Here is a 23,549-nt window from a genome sequence, read left to right as displayed (position 1 = left end):
CATGAGAATGAAGGTGCAAGCAGGGAACAAGGAGAAAGACCTGCTTCATCATCTTCCCATGCGAGGCAACTGGGGTTGGGACCAGGCGTGGGATGGGGTGTCAATGTCAGCCAAGAAGGAAACAGGGGAGCTACTCAAGAAATTGTGAAGACAGATGAGATCAGTTTCAGGCATTGGCACCTCGCTCAATGAATCTAATAGCACATGTGGCCTTTGTGAGACATGTTCCAGTTGTTGGAAAGGCTTAATCACCAAAATATGCAACTTTTATTTCAGAAAATGCTAAGTAGTTAACTGTTATCCATCGTATTTTATACAGCTAGTACGTTCGAGGGCGACTAGTGCAACTGAGCGCGACCAAGCCCGCTATGCATGCAAGAGATATTCTTGTTTAAAAGAATGGTCTATCCATCTTCCAGAATCTCTCTATGGACATGCATGCAAGAGGTGCTGCAGTACTTGTAATTATACCTGTGGAAAGGAATTTTGCCTTCCAAGGAAGCATTGCAGCATGAGCACGTAAGGTCACTGGATCCACTAGTAGGCTCCGGGAGGCTTGCCGATGCTACTTTGCTACTTGATAGACCGATATTAAGAGCTGCTATTCTCCTCTCTGCTGCAGCTGCTCTCTTTTCTCGTTCTTCGGCCAGGGCTCTTCTCTGTTCCTCCTGATCACAGGCAGAAGAAACAACTCGATAACGCAATTGATTTAGTAGCTCATTATTGGAGAGGAAAAATAAATAACGGTCTGACCTCTTTAGATAAAAGAGGTTCTTTGATTTTCGGCTGCTGCTTATGGCCGGTAGGTGGTGCTTCTTGGGCTTTAGAGACAGTTGCTGAAGAAGTTTCAGATAGTGCAGCTTGAGCCTGCAGTTACAAATCATGTAGTGAACATTAACGAGTTTTTCTCATCCTCATGAGAGAAATCAAACAATTATTTGTCTTCAGAATTCACATCACTGGGAATTTTTCTCTCACAATCAATGAATTATTGGACGCCTCCAATAAACAAAGACAAGGTAAAACAAAAACAGGCCAAGAAGGTTTATACTTTTCTTTAGCCTTCACAACTATTACTACAAGGAACCTAACCTTTGCCTTTTCTTTTGCTTTCCGCAACTTCTTCAACTCTTTAGCCTTTGCCTTCCGCTTGGCATCCTTCTCTGCCTGTTTAACCATCCAATAGAAGTTAGTAAATCAGTAGGCCCAAGACACAAATATTACTGCTGATAATTTAGGGCAAGCAGAATGACAATAAAATAATCCCATTGGTTTTAAGTTTCCACTCAGCATCTAAGAAAACATATGCATCTGCATCAATACAAAGGGTACAATAAACATTGCAGGCTGTAGGACGGTTAATATTTTCAACATATATTGAAACAATGGGAAAGTAGAAACGAAAACAAGCTACTGTGAATGAACGTATTTTATAAAAAGAACATAAAAAATTGCATCATCAAAGAAATGCAAGATGGATTACATATATCAAAACAATGGGAAAGTAGAAACGAAAACAAGCTACTCTGAATGAACATATTTTATAAAAAGAACATAAAAAATTGAATCATCAAAGAAAAGCAAGATGGATTACCTGCTTGGCTGTTTGCGCCTCTTCCAGCTCCTTTGTCAGTGGACTAGGAACATTGGCAGCATGCCAATCCCACTTATCAGGATATAGAGCCATAAATCTTCTAAAAGTGTTACGGACTTCCTTCTCGGATGCTAACATGTAAGGAGTCCGACCCCTACCATCTTTAATACAGGGATTGAGACCTTGTTCGAGAAGGTCAAGGGTTTGTTGAGGATCACCAGATTTTGCTGCTTCATGTAGAGGTGTTGTCTCATCCCTGTTAATTGTCACAGTGACTGCTTCGCTGGCGATTGACAAACTTTCTAGTCCTGAACTTGATTCAGGATAGGATTCCTTGATTGCTGAGCACTCCGACAACATGGAATGACTGGGTTCGGAAATGCTCTTTCCATCATGACCCACATATAGAGATGAATTTTCGTCTGGGACTCCACTCTCATCGGCTTCATAAGTTATGTTTGTCAACTGCTCATATATACGTTTGGCCTCCTTCAAAGTTGGCCTATGCACAGTTAAAGGAACATGTCTAATTACATAATCATGATCATTGAACTGAGGCTTATCAGCATCAAAAAGGATCTGATGACTCCTGGAAGGAGCATATATAAATATACACAAGGAAGACTTGATGAATGGCTTCCATGATATAAGCAATTCTTGAACTTCCTGTATCAGTAAGATTCAAAGATAAATTCACAAATATAGTATATGGATAAAATTAAACAAACAGGACTACATTTTACAATATGACGTATCCACAATTTGTTAATTATAATAGTACATATTAAGAATGGTCCATCATAATATCTGTGTAAGTCCAACAAAAGTATAAGAAATTATGCACTTGCAAAACAACAAAAACAAATTTTTGGTAGTTCCAACAAACATTTTTTCTTCAGACAAGCAAAGTGAAAAAAGAAATACAGAAATAACTGACATACTACCTTCTTCAGTGCAGCTTCATTATATCTACGTAGAGCTGAACCAGCTGAATGTGCTGCTTTTCCAGTTGCATCTTTAGCAGATTGCTGTTTACCAGCCTTTGCCCGGACAACATACCTATAAAATGAAAATCATTGCAACAACTACTAATGGAACATCTAAACTAAATCTTCCAACTTAAAATGCAAAATAACATAACAAACAAATGTGGGAACATGGAAAGAAAGAGACTCGACACCAACAAGTACTTGTTAGTTACAACTGGTTAAAAACTATAACATCAATAGTAACACCCAATATCTGAAATGCTAAGAAGAGAACCATTGCTACTAGAAAACAAACCTAACTAGTACTAATCCAATTCAGAATGACAGATGGTAGTTAACACATTTTGGATACATTCCATAAGATTGGAAAACATCTTTCACACATTCATATGAGGGAGTGTAAACCACCATGGAATATACCCATTTGTAACAAACTACTTTTCGCATTCATAATTTTTGAGTTATTCAATCAGAAAACATCTGTACAAAGAAAATTGAAACTTCAAAGTGATTCTCATCGGGAAAAAGTAGGTCACACATTGAGACTACATGAAATGGGTTGTATCTAAAAGCATCAGTAGAATTAAGAAATAAAAATCAAATCTACCAACCTGTGAAATGTCTTGTGTGCTATAACAATGTTCCCATCAAAAACACAGCCAACAAAATGACCACCACTTGCAAGCAAAACGATCCTTAAGTGTGATTTATCTCTAGGCTCGCAGACCAGCGTTTTCAATCTGTTAATCAACTCATCCTCCTCTAGACATGCATCTCCATTGATAAGGTTTGGCTTACCATTCTTAAAAGATATATCTTCAGTTTCTTTCATAAGCAAACATTTCCATACAGAAATGATTTTGTCTGATTGGATACGAAAACATAGCTTTTGTTTATCACCTTTCTTAGAGAGGCTACTATTATGGATAGGATCATTTTCAAACTCAACTTCTGAGCCTGATATACTAGATACATCAAAGTCTTCAAACAGAGGATCACCGCCCAAATAGTCAAAGTCATCTTCCTTGATAATACTCTTGCCAGCAATGCTCAGCTTTACCTATAAACAGAGTTAGAACAGGCAAGTTATGCACTTGTGTATGAACCACAAAATTTATTAGTAGTGTTCTTTGGGTCCAAAGAAAAGAGTATTTGTAGTATAAATAAAATGGATGCAAAACATGAAACAGGAGAGGAAGTCAAAGATAATTCAGCCAAAGTAATAACATCTAACAGTAAAGCAATTCTTTCAAACCAAAAATGTTGTAATGGGGGCATCGTGAACTTATGATAAAAGAACCAACAACCTAAATATGATAAATCTTGTGAAATCTTAATTTAAAAAATTGGCAAACAGCTATATGTTTCATATCATATACTAGTTTATATATTACAAACATAAGATCTCTCTAAGTTTACTGTAAACAAGATGCTAACTCATGCAGGGTTTCAGAGTCAATTTAGTTTCAGGATTTCGAAGTCAATTTACTTTCACAAAATTTAGTGGTATTTTAAGTATGCGTGATTTGCCCATTTTGAAAGAAGGGGCATGATTTTGGAAAAATCAAACTTCAAATGTGGCCTATGACAAATTTGCTAACTAATAGCAAGAACAAGACAATTCATGCTATTTAAAATCAAAGCCCAAAATAAATATCAACCTAATAGATGCCCTATGGATGACATACCTTAAGAAATCCTACTTGTACACCATATAGGTACTAAATGGTAAGCTAAAAAATTCTAGATTTACCTTCACCAGAACTACTTGCTGAGGCATACCGAAAATCCCATTGCCATCAAATATAACATATTATATGATAGGGTAATCTAAATTAAATAGACAGTTGAACTCGCCTTTTGTGCAGTTTTTCTAGATATTTATGCTCGGAACTCCATCAAAAAATGGTTACTCGGATTCCAAATCCATCAAAGATCATTTGTCCAAAGCTTTGGTACACCTTCTTCCGGTAGTAAAGATTAAGGGCATTCTAAGACTGCATCAACCTTCATCGTGCAAGCACCTTTGGCTGTGTTCTTAACACATCCCTTGCAGAAGCTTGTTGAGTAGGGAGCTTAAAAGCAATCATAATTATATTAAGGTTTCTTGTTTAGGGTTATGAAATCATCCATGGAAACTATAGAACATGCTACTGCTTTTTGCAATTCGTCTTTTGGATCATCGATCTGATTTCAATAATGCATGCAACTCGATCGGCCAAAGTGTGATATGTTTGAAGCACTCGTTTAATGTTTCTCTATCCTTGAATGTACATATTTAACTTGAATGCCCTCTTTTAAAATAAAAACTAGACAGACTTTTTCACTTCCGAATTCCTATGGAGGAAAAAAAAACAGACTGAAGAGAAAAATCGTTGCTAACATTGAGGCGGTGGAGGTCGGATTTGAAGTGGGAGCGCTGGTCCTGGAGGGAATCGAACTCCGCCTTGCAGGTATTGCACGTCCACCTCGATGACGACGAGGATTCCTTCCCTTTATCCCCGATGCGGAGGGTATCAATTGCCGGCTCCGCTCCCTCACCGTCGCTACCCGCGGCAACCGCCGCGGGAGGGGGATAAGGGGCTTCGGCTTGGCCGGGACGGAGGCCGTGGAGCAAGTGGCAGGATTCGAAGAAACCAGAAGGTAGATCGAAGACGGAGCGGCGGTTCCGTTCCCCGCGGCTCTTCTCGCTGGTCGTCGTCGCCGCCGCCGCCATAGATCGGCTCCGAACACTGGAATATCCTTTTATAGTTTATTTTAAAATTAGGGTAATTAATATAGTCAAATATTTGACATAAATATTAAAATATCGTATTTTAGTGGGCTTTACAGTGGACCCCTCTCGAAGCCCACGAGCCCACAACATAGCCGTCATAACGCATTCGTCTTCCTCGCTTCCTCTCCAGGCTGAACCCTCGCGTCCCGAGTTGCGCCGCCCACTCCACTCGCCGACGTTCCTGCCTCCTTTGATCGGGTAACTCCGTTACTAATAATTACCTTTCTGTCTTCTTCCTGTTCGCTAGTTTGAGAAGCTGATGCGTACGGGTTGCAGCTTTCAGGTTTCCTTCACAATGTTCGTATCCAGGATTGTCCGTCGAGCTTTTGGCGCCGCTGCCAGATCGAAGTCTTATTCAACTTCCTCCGAAGCTTCTGATTCCGCCGCCGCTGCGGTTTCTGCTAAGAGAACGCTGAATCCTCTTGAGGAGTTCTTCGAGCCGGACAGGAGCGCAGATGAAGAGAAGCCTGTTACCTACGGTATTATCTCGATCCCTTTAGACCCGTGCCACTCTTCTATAGCTTTTACCTATCTTCTTCTCGGTAGAGATGACAGTTCTAAGCCGAGTTTCATTGGGAAAAAAACGATCTTCAAAGCGCTTCCGTGGGTTTTCTAGTCTCTGGTCTTGAACACGTGTATATGAGATCTTATAACTAGCGCAATACTGAAGATATCAAGAAGAAGCTTTCCTTTCCCATGGCTGCATCGCAATTTCTGGGATTTTCTTTTCCAACCAAAAGTTGGGTCTAGAGATATCGTGGTATTTACTGCCGTAGTTACATGATTGCTGTCACACAAGAATTGTGTAGCATATACTCAGCGATAATGCCCTCAACCTCCTAGGGATTATTAATTTTGGCAACAGAAAACAAAGCAAAATAACATGAAGAAGTAACTGCTCATACAAATTATCAACTGAGAAACACTTTTTCGAATGAAAAAGAAAAGACATTCCCGGTGATTTATTGTATTAGAAGGAAAAAAAGGAATTACAGTAACATGATTCAGTTTTTGGAGAATTATTATCATGCGGTATTTCTCTACTATTTAGTTTTTCATGTGTGTATCTCTCGGTGATATCTGGTTGCAAAATCTCTCATTAGAGGCTTCAAGTGTGTGTTCCATATTAAATACAGTGTCATTTTTTTTTTCCCTTTTTGTTTGTTAACTTTGATGCTTAATGAAGGTCGTGGTTGGAAGGCTTCTGAGTTACGTCTCAAATCATGGGATGATCTTCACAAGCTGTGGTATGTCTTTTTGAAGGAAAAGAACATGCTTATGACTCAACGGCAAATGCTTCATACTCAGAATCTTCGTTTCCCGCATCCAGAACGAATTCAAAAGGTTTTTGTTACCTTTACATAATTCTCATTTTGAGATTTAAAGATTTATCAATATTTATTTATGAATCAATGATTCTCCAATTTTTGTATTGGATCAAAACATAAACTGTGTAGCTCATTTAATGTGAATAATTAATCCAAGTTCTGCCCATTTCGATGAGCTTTTCTTTGCTCATGTCGGTGACATCTGCAAGGCACATTTTTTATGTTCCTTCATCAAGTTTGGTTGTGTTAGTTTTTCCTGCAAAACACATGGTGGACTTAAGAGGGGGAGGAGGACAGGGAGGAACATCTTGAGGCAATTGAGATGTTGCTCTGGAAAGACTTTATTATCGCTGCCACCAGCAAGTTCAACCCAAATGGAGGGTTGAATGAATGTTGTCTTGATCTTGTCTCCATGGTGATCAAGGGACTGAAGTGTATGAAGGCTTGATGTGAGGTCAAATTGGATCGAGACAATATCTGATGGTGCCATAAGTGCCTGGTTATCTGTCTTTTATTATGCTTTGCAGTTTCCAGCCAAGAAAATATAAGTAACAGACTAGATAATTTGAGGTTTACTGCTAGGCCTATGGGTTTTTATCTAATAAAACATTTTTCGAAAAGATATCAATCCTACTATGAGTATTTTGTTTGTTCGGTTATAGGTTAGTATTTCACAGAATATGTCGGATTGCATTTTGCCAATTTCAAATGTCTGGAGTCAAGATATATGCCTGACTTGAGGAACTCAAAAGCTAGTGCAGTCTCTTACTAGAGTTCTTAATCTCAGTTTGCCTCAGTAATGCATGCAATCAATTTGTTACTCTGATTCGCTTATTGTGATTTTCTCCTATGGGCTGTTCTTACTTGAAAAAAGATGATGAACGCTAAATATGTCTTTCTTGTGGACCTTGAAAGCAAGTATGCCTTTCTTGGATAACCATCTTGGGCATATTTCAGAATATATGCTCTTATGCCCATCAAATTCTTAGAGATTGTTCCATGTTTTTAACTTCTACAAGTATGAACAAGATTCTTTAGATGTCTGACACTGCCTATGCCTGTCAAGTGTAGGTAAGGAAGTCAATGTGTCGTCTAAAGCATGTGCTGACCGAAAGAGCAATCGCTGAACCTGATCCAAGGAGATCTGCAGAAATGAAGAGAATGATCAATGCTATGTGATGCTGGCCAATTTCCTTCCAAGCTCATGTATCCTACTCTTGCATGAGATGAAATGCACCTCTAACATTTCGATCTGGATGCTCAGAGAATTACATTCTGTAGAGCCTCATGTTGGCTAAGACTTATCTTTGGATTTTTGTGTTTTGTTTATCCCTAATTTACAGTGGCAGACTGTGGGAATGTGTTGTGATTGTTGAATAATTGCTGATATATTAGGAAGACTTTCCATCTGCCTGCTCAAGTGATTCTATCTTTTGGGTTGTTAGGTCGTTTTGTTCTTAAAAATTAGTGTTTCATTTAATCAATTTTATAGATATATATATAAGGCTCTTTCATTTTATATGTGAATTATTTTTAGTTAAGTTATTCATCTATGATTAGTATAGCAACTTGTCTATTGTCAAGGGTTAATATGGAACTTAGCTATAATTTGTTTATTTATTCATTGAGCTTGAGTAAATTATATTAAATATTTATATAGAACATGAAATTTATATTATTTTTTATTTTAAATATTGATCCTGTCCGAATACTGAATCAACGGACGTTGGGCACGTGGCGTTCTCCAGGTCGCCGATGTAGATCTCTGGCTAGTCTCACGAAGCTCCGGCGAACTTGCACAGAAGTCGGGCCGGGAAGGGGTTCCCGACGGCGACCCTCCGACGCTCAAGTCAGGTAAGCAAGCAGTGAAAAGAGTGACTCCAAAGCTTGTAGAACGCGTACCTCCAACGAAGTCTGCGGCTCTTTATATAGAGCGGTGAAAGAGCTTCTACACACCCACCGAGGCGCGTACGTGTCCGCAGCCCATACCTCGGTATGTATTTGTCAGAAAGCTTACCTGACGTCATACTGCAACAGTCCCATCGCGCCTTCGATGGGACAACAGGACACCCCCGTTGTCAGACTAGGAGTATGGCTTAGCTATACGACTTGACGGCTGTCAGCAGATGTTCCTGTCCCTATTTACCCACCGCCGGTCAGGACGTCCATCCGGCCGGCTAGACGAAGAGCGCCGTCATGACGGCCCTAATTCCCTGCGCCGGTCGGGCGGCGCGCCTATTACGTCCTGCCTTCTCTTAGGCCTTCCGCTCGGTCATTATTTACTGTTTCATTGAGCGTCGGAACCCCGATCCCTGTCAGGACGCCTTTTACTATCAGATGTTTACTGGCAGACCGATCGGCTTGCCCTTTTCTCATGAGTCCGGTCGGCCCACCCTTCTTCAATGGACCACCTGGCCTTTTGACCTCCACGTGGCGTTGACCCCTCGTTAGGGGGTCCCGAGCTCTTACCACCGGATCACTTGCCTTCCCCTCAAGTCTAGTCGAAGGAGGCGAAGTCCGACTGACTGGACTGCCGATCTGACTGAGCAATGATCACTGCATTAGGTCGCTCGGCTAGGCCCAGGGATACTCATCCGTTCGGCGGTATCTTGTCCGTGCCTTGTGTTCTCTTGGAATCCATGTCCGATGCTCTCCCCTACTACCCATCACGTGCGCTGCGCACGGTAAGGGGAGCTCATTAAATGCGGCCAGTATCCTGCTGACACGTGGCGATCGTGCGTTTGTCAGCGTATGGCGGTGGCGTCACTTCCGATGGGACAGCCGCCGTTTGAAATGAACGGCTAGATGACGACCTCGATATCGGCGACCTGGATCGGACGGCTGAAATTAATAGCGGCCGCCCTTATAAAGCTCCCGACCCCAGATCTTCGCCGCATTTCAACCTTATCGTCTCCAGCCATCCCTCTGTTCCTTTTTTCCGGCGACCTTGCGTTCCAGCTCTCCGACGACTCTACAACCCCCTTCGATCATCTTCTTTGCCCGTAAGGATTCCTTTTCCTTGCTGCCTCTCCTTTTTTCTCTCTATTAGCTATTTCTTTCATCATCCCGCATTCTTTCCCTGTTTTTATTTCTCCTTCCTTCCATCACACGTCCATCCCTGGCCTTATACCATGACCAATACCTCACAGTCGACCGGCGGTGCTCCGGGTCTTTGGTATTCGACCATGGAAAGCCGGTTCGACGAGGAGGACGCCTTGCGCCTCACTCGAACCTATAATCTGCCGACCGACCATCAAATAGTGTTAGCCACACCGGCCGATCGGCCTCATGAACCGCCGCCCGGCACCGTTCTATTCTTCCGAGACCAATTTTTGGCCGGGCTACGCTTTTCACCCCACAAGTTCTTCTTACAAATCTGCAATTATTTTCGCATTCCGCTCGGCCAGGTAGTCCCTAACTCCATTAGGCTGTTGAGCGGAGTGATAGTCTTTTTTAAACTGAACAACATCCCCCTCGACCCTAAGATTTTTCACTACTTTTTTTATCCCAAGCAAGCCGAGTGGGGTACCTTTATTTTCCAATCTAGGATAGGCTTCGTCCTTTTTGATAATATGCCAAGCTCCAACAAACATTGGAAGGAGCACTTTTTCTATGTGCGTTTTCCCGAGCTGCCAACTTTTCGTACCAAGTGGCAGACGGCGATGCCGGCGCAACCGGAGCTCGGCAAATTTAGAGGTGATGCGGCCTACCTTCATGCGGCCGAGCGGTTGGTGGGTCAGCGCTATCACATTGACAAGCTGCTCCTCCCAGGAGTAATGTATATATTCGGCCTGTCTTCCACCCCAGCCGATCTGCCTTGCAGCATGAGTAAGCGATTCTCATCCCTCCTTTTTCTTTTGTTCTAATTGATTTAATCTTTGTTTCTGCAGCTGAAGTTATGTGGCGTGCTAAGGCGACCGAGAAGCTCAAATTGAAAGCCGCTCAGATTGAGGCGGTGAAGAACAAGGAGGTCGCCGAGCGGGGCCTTGATCCAGCCGATCCGACCGGCGAATTAGGCGAGGGGACTCAGGATGCCCCTGAAGCCTTAGCAGCTACTACCTCTCACGACGAGGCAGCGGGCGGCACAGAACCTTCTACCCAAGCCGAGGTGGAGGGCCGTTCGGCCGATGATGTTCCGCTACTCACTCGGAAGCGCCGACGACCGGAATCTGCATCTGCCTCAATTCCACTTGATGAGCCACAGCCCGAGCGGGGCGCGGATGCTCCGGTGTTGTCCGGGACGGTTTCCCTAGAGAGTACCCCGACCCCACATGGCTCTCCGAGGGCAAGCTCTGAGGTGCCGCCGTCCAGCCCTTCAAGAACTCTGCGCCGTATCAGGCGTTTGGGCGAGCTTCCTTCCTCGTCCACCGGTGGGCCATCCGGTAAGGCCGATGCTTCTCAGGGCGAGCCGAGCGGCCAGAACTTAATTAAAACCGTCCTGCGCCTCCCCTCAGAGGAATACATGGCTGCTGCTGATCGGCCAGTGGTCCCCGAGCAGCAGATCACCTTGACGGGCCCTCTTGCAAAAGCTTGGGAGGACGCTCAGCGCCGAATAAAAGCGATGACTCCCGGGCAGCTCGGCGACAGCAACCTTCAATAGGCCACCGGGGTATGCTCTTTTCCTTTGTTCGTGTATTTGAATTAAGTTTTTAACCTGTTCACTTTTGCTCGTAGAACTGGGTGGAGCAAATTGCCGTTAGCAATCGGTTGGCCGAGCTGGAGGATGAATTGAAAAAACTCAAAGCCACGGGGGACAGCCAACAGTCGACGGTCGCTCTGGAGAAGGCCAAAACATTACTGGAAGCCGAACGGAAACGGGCTTCCGATCTGGCGAGCAAGGTCGTTCGGCTTGAAACGATGGTCAAACAACGAGATAAGGAGATCAAGACGGCGACCACTCGGAAGCGACAGACCATCGATGACATGGACCGAATGAAGGTGGAGATCAGAGGGTTGGAGCAACGCATCAAGGATTTGGATGCTCTTCTGGCCACCGAGAAGGAGAGTCGCTCGGCCGATCTTCAAAGATTTGATGGAGAATTGAAGGATCTCCAAGCTGCCAGCGACGCTGCCCACGCCAAGCTCAAAGAGTATCAAGAGGGGGAGTCGGCTCGCTCCGACGAGGTGAGGAAGGCATTCGTCCGCTCGGATGCCTTTGGGGAGAAATTTACTGACAAGATCTCCCTCACCTTTGAAGAGGCGATCAAAGCGGCTGTGGATCACTTAAAGGCCAAAGGCCACCTGCCCGCCGAGCTGACCATCCCTCCCGAGGACCTCGCGACCGTGATGGGCGCCATCCCCGATGCTCTTTTTTATTTCGACGCATGAGGAGTGTTTCTTATGAACTTTTTTGTATCCCCGCCGTTCGGCCAAACTTATTTTTGCTGTAACTTTTTTGGTTAGCCCTGTGCTTAATAGATAATCTTTTCCTTTCCTTCAACTTTTGTTTTGACAAGAAATTTTTCTCTCGTCATAACTAAAGTGTTCTTTAAAACTCCTCCGCTCGGCACCACGCTTTGTCAGACAAGTCGATTGTCTTTAATAACGTCTTTCATTATGCGACTGAGCAGCCGCTCGGCGCGCGAACGTCACTCGTTCACTTGCTCGCATTTTTAATTCCGATTAACCATCTTTTGCTTCGCGCCTTACCTCAAAGGGGTTTTCGCTAGATTTTCACAATACGAGCCGCTCGGACGTTTATAGACGCCGGCTCGTCTCTCGATATTTAACGTCGGAGCTCGACGGTCTTCCGCTCGGACGTTTATAGACGCCGGCTCGTCTCTCGATATTTAACGTCGGAGCTCGACGGTCTTCCGCTCGGACGTTTATAGACGCCGCTCTCGATATTTAACGCCGGAGCCCGACGGTCTTCCGCTGTTTATAGACGGCGCTCATCTCTCGATATTTAACGCCGGAGCTCGGCGGTCTTCCGTCAACGCTTATAGACGCCGCCGTCTCGGATATTTAAGGTGAGCTCGGCGGTCTTCCGCCGGACGTTTATAGACGCCGGCTCGACTCTCGAACGCCGAGCTCGACGGTCTTCCGCTCGGACGTTTATAGACGCCGGCTCGTCTCTCGATATTTAACGTCGGAGCTCGACGGTCTTCCGCTCGGACGTTTATAGACGCCGGCTCGTCTCTCGATATTTAACGTCGGAGCTCGACGGCCTTTACGGCTAACTTCGACACTGCCGATCGGCGGAACCCTTGGCCATCCTTTGAATTAATTTCGCTTCCTGCATTACAAGGACACGGGCGACTAGCATATACACAAAAATGAGTTACATTCGTGCACCTTTCATCCAGCTCGATAAGGCTGGAGATGATTTGCACTCCACGGTCGATCCAGCTGCCGCCCGTCTTCATCCTCCAAGTAGTAAGCGCCCGAGCGGAGTTTTTCAATAACCTTGAAGGGACCCGCCCAAGGAGCTTCAAGCTTGCCGACGTCGCCGACCGGCTTGACTTTCTTCCAGACGAGATCGCCGACCTGGAATGATCTGGGGATTACGCGGCGGTTGTAGTTTTGCTTCATCCGCTGCCGGTATGCCATCAGCCGAACGGACGCCTTGGCTCGCTCCTCGTCGACCAAATCCAGCTCCATGTTCCTCCGTTCGGCGTTGCCATCATCATAGCTCTGGATCCGGACGGACTCAACGCCGACTTCGACCGGAATGACCGCCTCGCCGCCATACACCAAATGGATGACGCCCGTCCCTTCCTTCGGCGTCGTTCGGATGGCCCATAAGACGCCTGGCACTTCATCCGGCCAACTTCCTCCCAAATGGTCGAGCCGAGCGCGCAGAATACGAAGAATTTCCTGATTGGCTACTTCGGCTTGACCGTTGCTCTGGGGATAACCCACGGACGTGAAGTGTTGCTCGATGCCGTAGCTTTTGCACCACTCCTCTAACATCTTCCCTGTGAATTGCCGCCCATTGTCGGAAACCAATCGGCGAGGGATGCCGAACCGACAGATGATGTGTTGCCAGATAAATTTTTTGACCATCTGTTCGGTGATCTTGGCTAGCGGCTCGGCCTCCACCCACTTGGAAAAATAATCAACCGCCACTAGCAAAAATTTTCGCTGCCCGGTCGCCATCGGAAATGGACCGACAATATCCATTCCCCATTGATCGAACGGACATGAAACTGTTGATGCCTTCATTTCCTCTGCCGGTCGGTGGTTGAAGTTATGGTACTTCTGGCATGAGAGGCACGTCGACACGATCCGAGCGGCGTCTGCTTGTAAAGTCGGCCAAAAGTACCCAGCCAAGAGGATCTTCTTGGCCAACGATCGTCCGCCCGGATGCCCTCCGCACGATCCTTGATGTACTTCTTGGAGGATGTAAGCCAAGTCCTCCGAGCTCACGCATTTCAACAACGGGCGTGAGAAAGCCTTTTTGTAAAGCTGATCGCCAATGAGTGTGAACCGACCGACTCTCCTCCTTAGCAGCTGGGCTTCATACTCATTGGATGGTGTGGCGCCCAAGCGGAGGAACTCTATGATGGGTGTCCGCCAGTCGCTTGGAAATGTGAGGCCTTCCATCCGGTCGACGTGCGCCACCAACAGTACTTTTTCAATTGGCTGCTGAATGGCGACCGGCGTTATTGAGCTCGCGAGTTTGGCTAACTCATCAGCTGCTTGATTTTCTGCTCTGGGTATCTTCTGGACAACAACTTCTCTAAAATCGACTTTGAGCTTCTCGAAGACTTCAGCGTAGAGCTTGAGCCGAGCATTATTGATTTCGAAGGTGTCAGAGAGCTGCTGAGCGGCCAACTGCGAATCCGAGTGAAGCGTTACCCGACCGGCTCCCACATGCCGGGCAGCCTGCAAGCCAGCTATGAGGGCCTCATACTCTGCTTCATTGTTGGTAGCTTTATAATCCTGCCAGACGGATAAGTGCATCTTTTCTTCTTGAGGGGAGAGCAACAATATTCCAATCCCGCTTCCGAGCCGAGTGGACGACCCATCCACATATATTCTCCACATAGCTTCCGGCTCCGGCCTTTGCATCTCAGTCACAAAATCGGCCAAGGATTGCGATTTGATCGCCGAGCGGGGATGGTATTGGATGTCGAATTCACTTAACTCTGTCGTCCACTTGATGAGCCACCCGGACGCTTCTGGATTCAGCAATACACGCCCGAGCGGGCTATTGGTTTTGACAATGATAGTATGCGCCAGGAAATATGGACGAATGCGCCGAGCGGCGAGGACCAGAGCGAAAGCTAGCTTTTCAAGCCCAGTGTAACGAGATTCAGCATCTTTTAAAATGTGACTAAGGAAATACACAGGCTCCTCTCCGCTCGCCCTCACCAGTGCTGAGTCGATTGCCTGCTCGGTCGAGGATAGATAAATACAAAGTGGCTCACCAATAGTCGGCTTGGCTAATATCGGGAGCAAATTCAGATATGCCTTTAAATCTTCGAACGCCCGGTCGCATTCTTCGTCCCAGTGAAATTTTGTAGCCTTACGCAAGATCTTGAAAAATGGAAGGCTCCGGTCGGCGGTTTTGGAGATGAATCTGGACAGAGCGGTTATCCGACCGGTCAAACGCTGCACTTCCCTTGTATTTCTTGGAGGCGGCATATCTTGTAGAGCTTTCACCTTGCTGGGATTTGCTTCGATACCCCGCTCGGTCACTATGTACCCCAAGAAACGCCCTCCTTTTGCTCCGAACAGGCACTTCTGGGGATTTAGCTTGACTCCATATTTGCGTAGCGTTCGAAAGGTTTCTTCCATGTCCTTGAAGAGATCGGCCGCTCGGACGGACTTAATGAGAATGTCGTCCACATAAACTTCTAGATTCCGCCCGATCTGCTCTCTGAATACTTTATTCATCAAGCGCTGATATGTGGCCCCCGCATTCTTCAATCCGAACGACATCACATTATAGCAATAAGTGCCATCGGCCGTCACGAAGCTGACTTTTTCTTGATCTTCACGGGCGAACGGCACTTGGTGGTAGCCCTGGTAGGCGTCGAGCATACAGCCGTAGAGTCCACCAGCTGATCTATCCGGGGCAGAGGATAAAAATCTTTCGGGCAAGCTTTGTTAAGATCCCGAAAATCTATGCACACTCTCCACTTGTTGCCTGGCTTGGAGACTAATACTACGTTAGCCAACCAGCTCGGGAACTGCACCTCGCGTATATGGCCGGCCTCCAGAAGTTTTTCAACCTCTGCTCGGATGATGAAATTCTGCTCGGCGCTGAAATCCCTTTTTCTTTGCTTTACTGGTCGAGCGTCCGGTCGGACATGCAACTCGTGTTGCGCTATGCTCGGCGAAATTCCGGGCAGATCATGTGTCGACCAGACGAAGACATCATGATTTCTTCGGAGGCATTGGATCAGCTCCTCTTTCTGCTTCTCCTCCAGATCGGACGCAATAAAAGTCGTGGCCTCCGATCGGGTTGGGTGAATCTGCACTTCCTCTTTTTCTTCATAAATTAAAGAGGGTGGCTTTTCGGTGATGGCGTTTACCTCGATCCGGGGCGCCTTTCGAGCGGAATTGGCTTCTGCTCGGACCATCTCGATGTAGCATCGCCGAGCTGCTAGCTGATCTCCCCATACTTCTCCCACTTTGTCCTCCATGGGGAACTTGATCTTCTGATGGAAGGTTGAGACGACCGCTCGGAATTCGCTGAGCGCCGTGTAAGACCGTTGGATCGATAGAGGGGGGGGCTCTTCTCCCAGCGAGGTAGCCAGCCGGAGCTGTCCGACCGGCTGAACTTCGTTACCCGTAAACCCGTAGAGCGGAGTTGTCATGGGCAACAGCTCGGCTCGATCAATTTGCAGTTGATCGAACGCCTTCTTGAATATGATGTTGACTGAGCTCCTTGTGTCAACAAATACGCGGTGAATAGTATAATTGGCTATTACCGCTTTGATGAGCAGAGCATCGTCGTGGGGTACTTCAACTCCTTCCAAGTCCCTGGGCCAGAAACTAATTTCGGGTCATTCTGCTCGTTCTCGGCTACAGCCGACCGCATGAATCTGGAGCTGCCGGACACTCGTCTTTCTAGCTCGATTGGAGTCTCCTCTGGTCGGCCCGCCAGCAATAACGTTGATCTCGCCTCGGGAAGTATTGCTTCTATTTCCTCTTCCCGAGCGGACGGTCGGGACCGTTCTCTGGACGCTCGGCGATTCTCCTGCCTTGGAGAACGATGCCGATCGGGAGTCTATTGCCGTGGCCTATCAGCTTGCGTCCGATCGGCTTTATGAGTTCTCTGTTGCCTGTCGACTGAGGGAGACCGTCGTCCGGCATTCCGGGGCACAGGATGAGCCACGAAGGGAAGACTTCGACAATCCCTTGTGTTGTGCGTATCCATCCGGTGGAAGGAGCAGAACATCGGGGTCCATCTCTTCTTTGGCTTGGGCCGGGCGGCAGCTACCTCTTGCACATGGGACATGGCGTGGGGGGATCGGATTGCTTCGGCCCTTGGTCCTCTAGGCGGCTGATGAGCGGCGTGCTGTTTCCGCTCGGCCGGAGGAGCCCGCTCGGCTGGAGTTTCTTCCATGTTGATGTATTCGTTAGCCCGGTGTAGCATGTGATCGTAATCTCGGGGCGACTTTCGGATGAGTGATCGGAAAAAATCCCCATCCACTAGGCCTTGTGTGAAGGCATTCATCATGGTTTCCGAAGTGGCCGTTGGAATATCCATCGCCACTTTGTTGAATCGCTGGATGTAAGCTCAGAGCGATTCACGGGCTTCTTGCTTGATGGCGAACAGGCTCACGCTCGTTTTCCGGTAGCGTCGGCTGCTTGCAAAATGGTGGAGAAAGGCCGTTCGGAAGTCCTTGAAGCTTGTGATGGATCCGTCCGGCAACCTCCGAAACCACCGTTGAGCCGATCCCGAGAGAGTGGTAAGAAAAACTCAGTACTTTACTCCATCTGTGTATTGATGGAGAGTAGCTGTGTTATCGAACTTACCCAGATCAGTTGTCCCATTATACTCGCCGATCGTCGGAGGCACATAGTGCTTCGGCAGAGGATCTCTCAGAATAGCCTCTGAAAATTGGCGATTAATCCTCTCGGGTGATGCGTCCGCTCGGGGGGCTTTCCCCTTTCTGTCATCTCGTCTAGGCATCTCATCCGAAGAAGATCCCCTATCTCTATGAGCTGGTACGGCTTCAGGGGTGCGGAATAGGGCTCGATGAAATGCAACGGTGGCCGGTGGTGCTTCCGCTCGACCACCAGACGCTGATGTTGCTTGCTGCTCCGGCCGCTCGGCTGTGGCTTTCTGTTTTTGCTCCACAAGCTTGGCGGCCCTTATCTCGATCAGAGCGTCGAGTTCCTCGTTCGAAAGCGTCACCATGTGTTGTCGTCCAGCCTCGTCCATTGCTTCCGATCGGATGCAGGAGCGTTCCCACAGACGGCGCCAAATTGATCCTGTCCGAATGCTGAATCAACGGACGCTGGGCACGTGGCGCTCTCCGGGTCGCCGATGTAGATCTCCGGCTAGTCTCACGAAGCTCCGGCGAACCTGCACAGAAGTCGGGCCGGGAAGGGGTTCCCGGCGGCGACCTTCCGACGCTCAAGTCAGGTAAGCAAGCAATGAAAAGAGTGGCTCCAAAGCTTGTAGAACGCGTACCTCCGGCGAAGTCTGCGGCTCTTTATATAGAGCGGTGAAAGAGCTTCTACACGCCCACCGAGGCGTGTACGTGTCCGCAGCCCATACCTCGGTATGTATTTGTCAGAAAGCTTACCTGATGCCATACTGCAACAGTCCCATCGCGCCTTCGATGGGACAACAGGACACCCCGTTGTCAGACTAGGAGTATGGCTTAGCCATACGACTTGACGGCTGTCAGCAGATGTTCCTGTCCCTATTTACCCACCGCCGGCCAGGACGTCCATCCGGCCGGCTAGACGAAGAGCGCCGTCCGGAAGGCTTTAATTCCCTGCGCCGGCCGGGCGGCGCGCCCATTACGTCCTGCCTTCTCTTAGGCCTTCCGCTCGGTCATTATTTACTGTTTCATTGAGCGTCGGAACCCCGATCCCTGTCAGGGCGCCTTTTACTGTCAGATGTTTACTGGCAGACCGATCGGCTTGCCCTTTTCTCATGAGTCCGGTCGGCTCACCCTTCTTCGACGGACCATCTGACCTTTTGATCTCTACGTGGCGTTGACCCCTCGTTAGGGGGTCCCGGGCTCTTACCACCGGATCAAATATATTATAAATTAGTAAATAAAAATTATAGGAGTGTCCCTCATTTTGTGAATCATGAAAGTAGTGTTTCATTTTGATTTCTTTTATCAAAAGGACGTTTCATCTCCTTGTAAAATAACAAAGATATCTTTTGCTGCATGTATGTATATAACACACACAATATTGTCTTTTTTTCATTTAAATCTTGTCACATTGTAGTACCTACAGAAATATAACTGTTACAATTATAATAATAGTTGTAGCAACTATGAACATGTAGCTACTACAACTATAAAATTATAGCAACTATGAGCTAATAGTTGCTACAATTGCAATCCATGCACATGAGGAATCAGAAATTGAATGTCTAATTAGGAGAAGAGTTACAATTCCATGAATAAGTCATGCACATGAGGAATCAGAAATTGAATGTCTAATTAGGAGAAGAGTTACAATTCCATGAATAAGTTGCTTGCTCAAAAATCCTAAAGTCTAAACATGTCAACCCTAAAACAAACTAGATAATGAACTTTTGTTATGTGTATACTACATGTTCCAAGTGATTCAGTGATTAATTGATTAGTTATGATATATCATTCTCTACCTTGATGAGATAATTAAGAAATCAACTCTATATTTGTGATATATCTTTTATATCAAACGTCTCTTAACACTACTAACACTACTAAAAAGAATGAAAATATTAAAAAAGAAACTCATGTTTCAAGTGATTCAATAATTAATTGAATAATTATAATAAGTTAAATTCACCATTCTCAATTATAATAAATATGAAATTATAATTGCTATAACATAGTTTTACTGTTCAATTGTAGCAGCTACAGTTTCATAGCTACTATACACAGTTTGTTGCTCAATTGTAGCAGCTATGGTTTTGTAGCTGCTATAATATGATCAGATTTAGGTTAGAAAATAGGCAGGAGTGTACATGCAACTCGTCGGAGGACATCTATATCATTTTATAAGGGATGGGGTGCCCTTTTAATAAAAAATTACTTTGGTTATTCTGAAAAAAAAAACACTCCTATGATTTTTACCTAATTTTATTTATGAATTATTTATTAATTTTATCAACCCGGGCTTATTAACAACAACATCCTTGTTGGGACCTTAACATTGGCTAGAGAGGGTGAATAGGCGGTCACCCAAATCATTCACATCCTGAGTTTCCTTTCGTGCACAGTAGAAATACATAACTAATATGAATACAAAAGCTAATACTAAAAATAAGAAATAAAATAATCAAACCACTAACACGTTGATTTAACGTAGTTTGGAGATGATGCTCCTATTCCACGATGTGTCCGTAAGGGGGGCGATCTCTCAATCTGTTAGTGGATTAGTCGTCGGAACTCCAGCTATCTCAATCCTCCTTCTCAATGGAGAAATCTCGCCACAATCTCTTAATCACACACAAGGATCACATTGAGTGCTTTGGAGACTCTAATATATTTTAACCAAGTCTATTTTCATCACCTAAGCCAGCTACACCGAGCTCCATTCTATAAAGCTCAGGAGGAAACACCTAAGTCATGTTTCCGCCACCAGTCGACTGCTATACTTGCCAGTCGACTGACCTTTATGGAATTCGACCATTACAACATAATGGTTTGATTTCAATCGACTGCCCAAACATGGATCAGTCGACTGAACCACATGGATTGAGCAACAAAAGCATTTTATTTGCTCTCAGTCAACTGTGCGGTCGACTGGTCCAATCAGTTGGTAAAGTTATGACTAGCAACCCTAAAACCACAAACCCTGGAATTCCATTCAAGGTTTGCTAGTTATCAACCACTAGTTAACTGGTAAACCCTGACTTAAAGTTTTACCCCCGACTACAATCACTCATGCACTCGTTCTCGCCCGCACAACCTTGACCTTGCCTTCTAGCCTACTCCATCAGCTTTGCGTCCCTTGAATGCTTCCCCATCCTTCATGCCTTGCCTTCAAGAGTTTTTTTCGGCCTTATTGTTATTGTCGAATATTCAACTTGCCAAGTCACAATTGGATTTACATGGCCAAGCTTCAAGATTGGACGGACTTACACCACTAGGACTCTCATGCTTAGACTTCACTTTTTCCAAAATTACACTTGAACTTTCCTTTGCACTTGTCACCTGCACACTAAATAGCACATATCAAATACAAATGCAAACCTTTACTTAAACTCTTTGCCTACACTTAAAAATATAATGATACATCGATTGCTCCTACAATCCTTGCATGAACCAACTGCGCTAGTCCATGGGGCAAAAAGATTTCATTAATTTTGTTGGAATACCATTAAAGTCCTATATTCAAAAAATATGTAAAAGATCATGAGTTTAAAAGAATATAATATATTGATAAGTAGCATTTTTATGTGATATTTTAGCTCTCATACTTAGCATTTTTATCCTCTCATTCATTTAAATCTTGCTTTATATCATGATTCATGAGTTAGGATATATTTGTGAGCTTATTATAATCTCTCCCTAATTTTGGTATTATTTCATGATTTTGTAGGCGTCGGTGCGGTTAGCACTAATAGTTTAACTCATGTTTTGATGAATGACCAATTAGGTTAAGTTAGGTTTGTCGTTATCTAACACTCTGAACGAGTGTGCAGACTAAGTCCAGACAGGTCGACGGGCTGACCGGATGTCTGGCACGAAATCCAAGCGGGTCGACGGGCTGACCGGATAGCTGGTGAGAAGTCCAAGCGGGTCGACGGGCTGACCGGATAGCTGGTGAGAAGTCCAAGCGGGTCGACGGGCTGACCGGACGCTTGGCGAGAAGTCCAGATGGGTCGAAGGGCTGACCGGACGTCTGACAGTTGAGTAAAGGTAAGTCACTGGAAGGGAGTGACTGTGAGGACGTGTTCCCGGGAAGGGAACATTAGGCGTCGATCCGGCTTAGATCCATTTCGAATATCTAAGTCGAGATCGTGACTAGATACCGGTCTCGGAAAGACGGAATCTAAGTCATACATTTTATATTGAACTTATAAACTGTGCTAATACTTTGTTTTGCAGGATATACATTATCTATTTGCCTCAGACTAACCTTGTTTTGCAGGCCGGAAGGGATCCGGGCGCCTGGGAGGTAACTTTATCCTGATCGCGTCGTCGCCACGTAGAGCTCACTAGTTGGACCTGCCACGTCTCACCAGGGCGCCCGGAAGGGATCCGGGGCGCCCCGAGCCTCATATAAAAGAAGGGGCAGAGGTAGAGCTTCAATAACAACTCAGAATCCAAGATCTGCTCCTCTGTGCTCTCGCGACGCCACGAAAAGCTTTCCGACTCAGTGCTGATTTTGTTTTCATTCTGTTGTCGGTATTTTCTTTCTGTGTCAATTCTTGTACTTAAACTCTGTAATATTCAAATTGATAGTGATTGCCCACCGAAAGCGGTCAACGACCGCGGGCCTTGGAGTAGGAGTTGACACAGGCTCCGAACCAAGCAAAGTGAATTGTGTTAGCATTGTTTTACTTTTCCGCTGTGTTTACTCCTGTTCGAACGTTTTTTGATATTCACCCCCCCCCCCTCCTCTATCGAACGTCTACGATCCAATAGTAGGGAATTAAAGACATCCCAAAAACATGAGCTGAGTCAAATTAATTAGACCCAAAGCTAAGGTTGAGCCTTGGTTCACTTCATTTCAAAGAGAGAAGCTCAATCCTCAAGCCCACTTTTAAAGCCCAATCTTGAAGCCCAATTTCATAACCCAATTTCCCTTGTCTTATTGGATTCAGATCGAATCCCTTTCCTTACCCAAACCTGAAACTCATTAAGAAACTTACCTCTTCACTCACACGGACGCACAGGATATGAGTTCTCGCGACTTCTCTGCAGAGAGACTACCTACAGTGACTGACTTTAGGTCACTCTCTCTTAGAGTCCAGGATTATATCCTATATCGAGTTCTGACTACCTACATTCTTCAGCAAGAAGGACCTTCAAAAGATCAATTCTCCAACCGAATCAAGGAGTGTGACGTGCTTCGGATGCAACAAGAAGGGCCACTACAAGAACGAGTGCTCGAGATTGAAGATCGACAAACCGAAGCCGACCAAAAAGAAGGCCCTCAAGGCAACGTGGGGCGACTCCTCCTTGGAAGAATCGGAAGTAGAAGATCAGAAGCACCAGAGCCACCTCGCGCTGATGGCCCTCGAAGCAGAGTCGGAAGACGAATAAGAAGACGGGTCCAAACCCGAATCGAGCCACGAGTCCGTACTCGTTTTCGAAGGTTCCGAAGAGGTATTCCTAACCTTAAACCGGAAATTTTTTAAAATTATTTCGTGCTTAAATAATAAATGAGTTAAATTAGAAAAAGAAAACAAATTACTCCTCGAGGAAAATCAAATCCTCAAGGAACAAGTTGTAAATAATAAACCAACTCAAGATCTAACACTTGAGGAGGAAAATTCATCATTAAAATAAGAAATTAATAATTTAAAAAATATGTTAGAAAAATTTACTACCAGATCAAAAAATTTAGACTTAATTCTAAATAATCAAAAAATATGTTATAATAAAACCGGACTCGGATATAAGTCGAACTCAAATAAAACTTTTAAATCATTAATAACTCAATACAAACCAACAAATAAAGTCTGGGTTCCGAAAGCGTGTTTAATCACACAAATAGGACCTAACCAATATTATATTCCTAAAGATAAAATATATTACGTAAAGACAAATAAACCA

The 23,549-nt window shown here is 45.4% G+C and overlaps 2 protein-coding genes across 3 annotated transcripts; one reads left to right on the top strand and one right to left on the bottom strand.

Annotated features, from left to right (window-relative positions):
* Positions 1–244: 244 nt before the first annotated feature.
* LOC122040546 (ankyrin repeat and zinc finger domain-containing protein 1-like) lies at positions 245–5,347 on the bottom strand. The gene is made up of 7 exons (XM_042599897.1): positions 4,967–5,347; positions 3,195–3,643; positions 2,539–2,653; positions 1,595–2,260; positions 1,093–1,167; positions 754–867; positions 245–668 (listed from the first exon to the last, which is right to left on the bottom strand). Exons 1-7 carry the CDS (start codon positions 5,297–5,299, stop codon positions 405–407), a joined length of 2,016 nt encoding a protein of 671 aa, XP_042455831.1. The 5' UTR covers positions 5,300–5,347; the 3' UTR covers positions 245–404.
* A 74-nt stretch (positions 5,348–5,421) lies between these two features.
* LOC122040547 (39S ribosomal protein L47, mitochondrial-like) lies at positions 5,422–8,096 on the top strand. 2 transcript variants are annotated; one of them, XM_042599898.1, is made up of 4 exons: positions 5,422–5,557; positions 5,636–5,838; positions 6,546–6,703; positions 7,759–8,096. In XM_042599898.1, the coding sequence occupies exons 2-4, from the start codon at positions 5,655–5,657 to the stop codon at positions 7,864–7,866; spliced, it is 450 nt and encodes a 149-aa protein (XP_042455832.1). In that variant the 5' UTR covers positions 5,422–5,557; positions 5,636–5,654; the 3' UTR covers positions 7,867–8,096. The 2 variants fall into 2 exon arrangements, with proteins under 2 accessions (XP_042455832.1, XP_042455833.1); XM_042599899.1 differs by having other exon boundaries at positions 5,436–5,557; positions 5,643–5,838.
* The last annotated feature ends 15,453 nt before the right edge of the window (positions 8,097–23,549 follow it).

Source organism: Zingiber officinale, chromosome 2A (genome assembly GCF_018446385.1).
Source record: "Zingiber officinale cultivar Zhangliang chromosome 2A, Zo_v1.1, whole genome shotgun sequence".
In the NCBI taxonomy this organism is placed as follows: Eukaryota; Viridiplantae; Streptophyta; class Magnoliopsida; order Zingiberales; family Zingiberaceae; genus Zingiber; species Zingiber officinale.
This window is presented reverse-complemented; position numbering and strand designations above follow the sequence as displayed.

Bases quoted from the DNA above. Each gene is read 5' to 3' on its own strand.
- LOC122040546 (XM_042599897.1), bottom strand. From the start codon at position 5,299: ATGGCGGCGGCGGCGACGACGACCAGCGAGAAGAGCCGCGGGGAACGG. The intron at 3,644-4,966 runs GTTAGCAACGAT...CTCTGTTTATAG, and splicing joins CCGACCTCCACCGCCTCAAT to GTAAAGCTGAGCATTGCTGG. The intron at 1,168-1,594 runs GTAATCCATCTT...ATGGTTAAACAG, and splicing joins AGGCGCAAACAGCCAAGCAG to GCAGAGAAGGATGCCAAGCG.
- LOC122040547 (XM_042599898.1), top strand. From the start codon at position 5,655: ATGTTCGTATCCAGGATTGTCCGTCGAGCTTTTGGCGCCGCTGCCAGA. The intron at 5,839-6,545 runs GTATTATCTCGA...TGCTTAATGAAG, and splicing joins AGAGAAGCCTGTTACCTACG to GTCGTGGTTGGAAGGCTTCT. The intron at 6,704-7,758 runs GTTTTTGTTACC...TGTCAAGTGTAG, and splicing joins ATCCAGAACGAATTCAAAAG to GTAAGGAAGTCAATGTGTCG.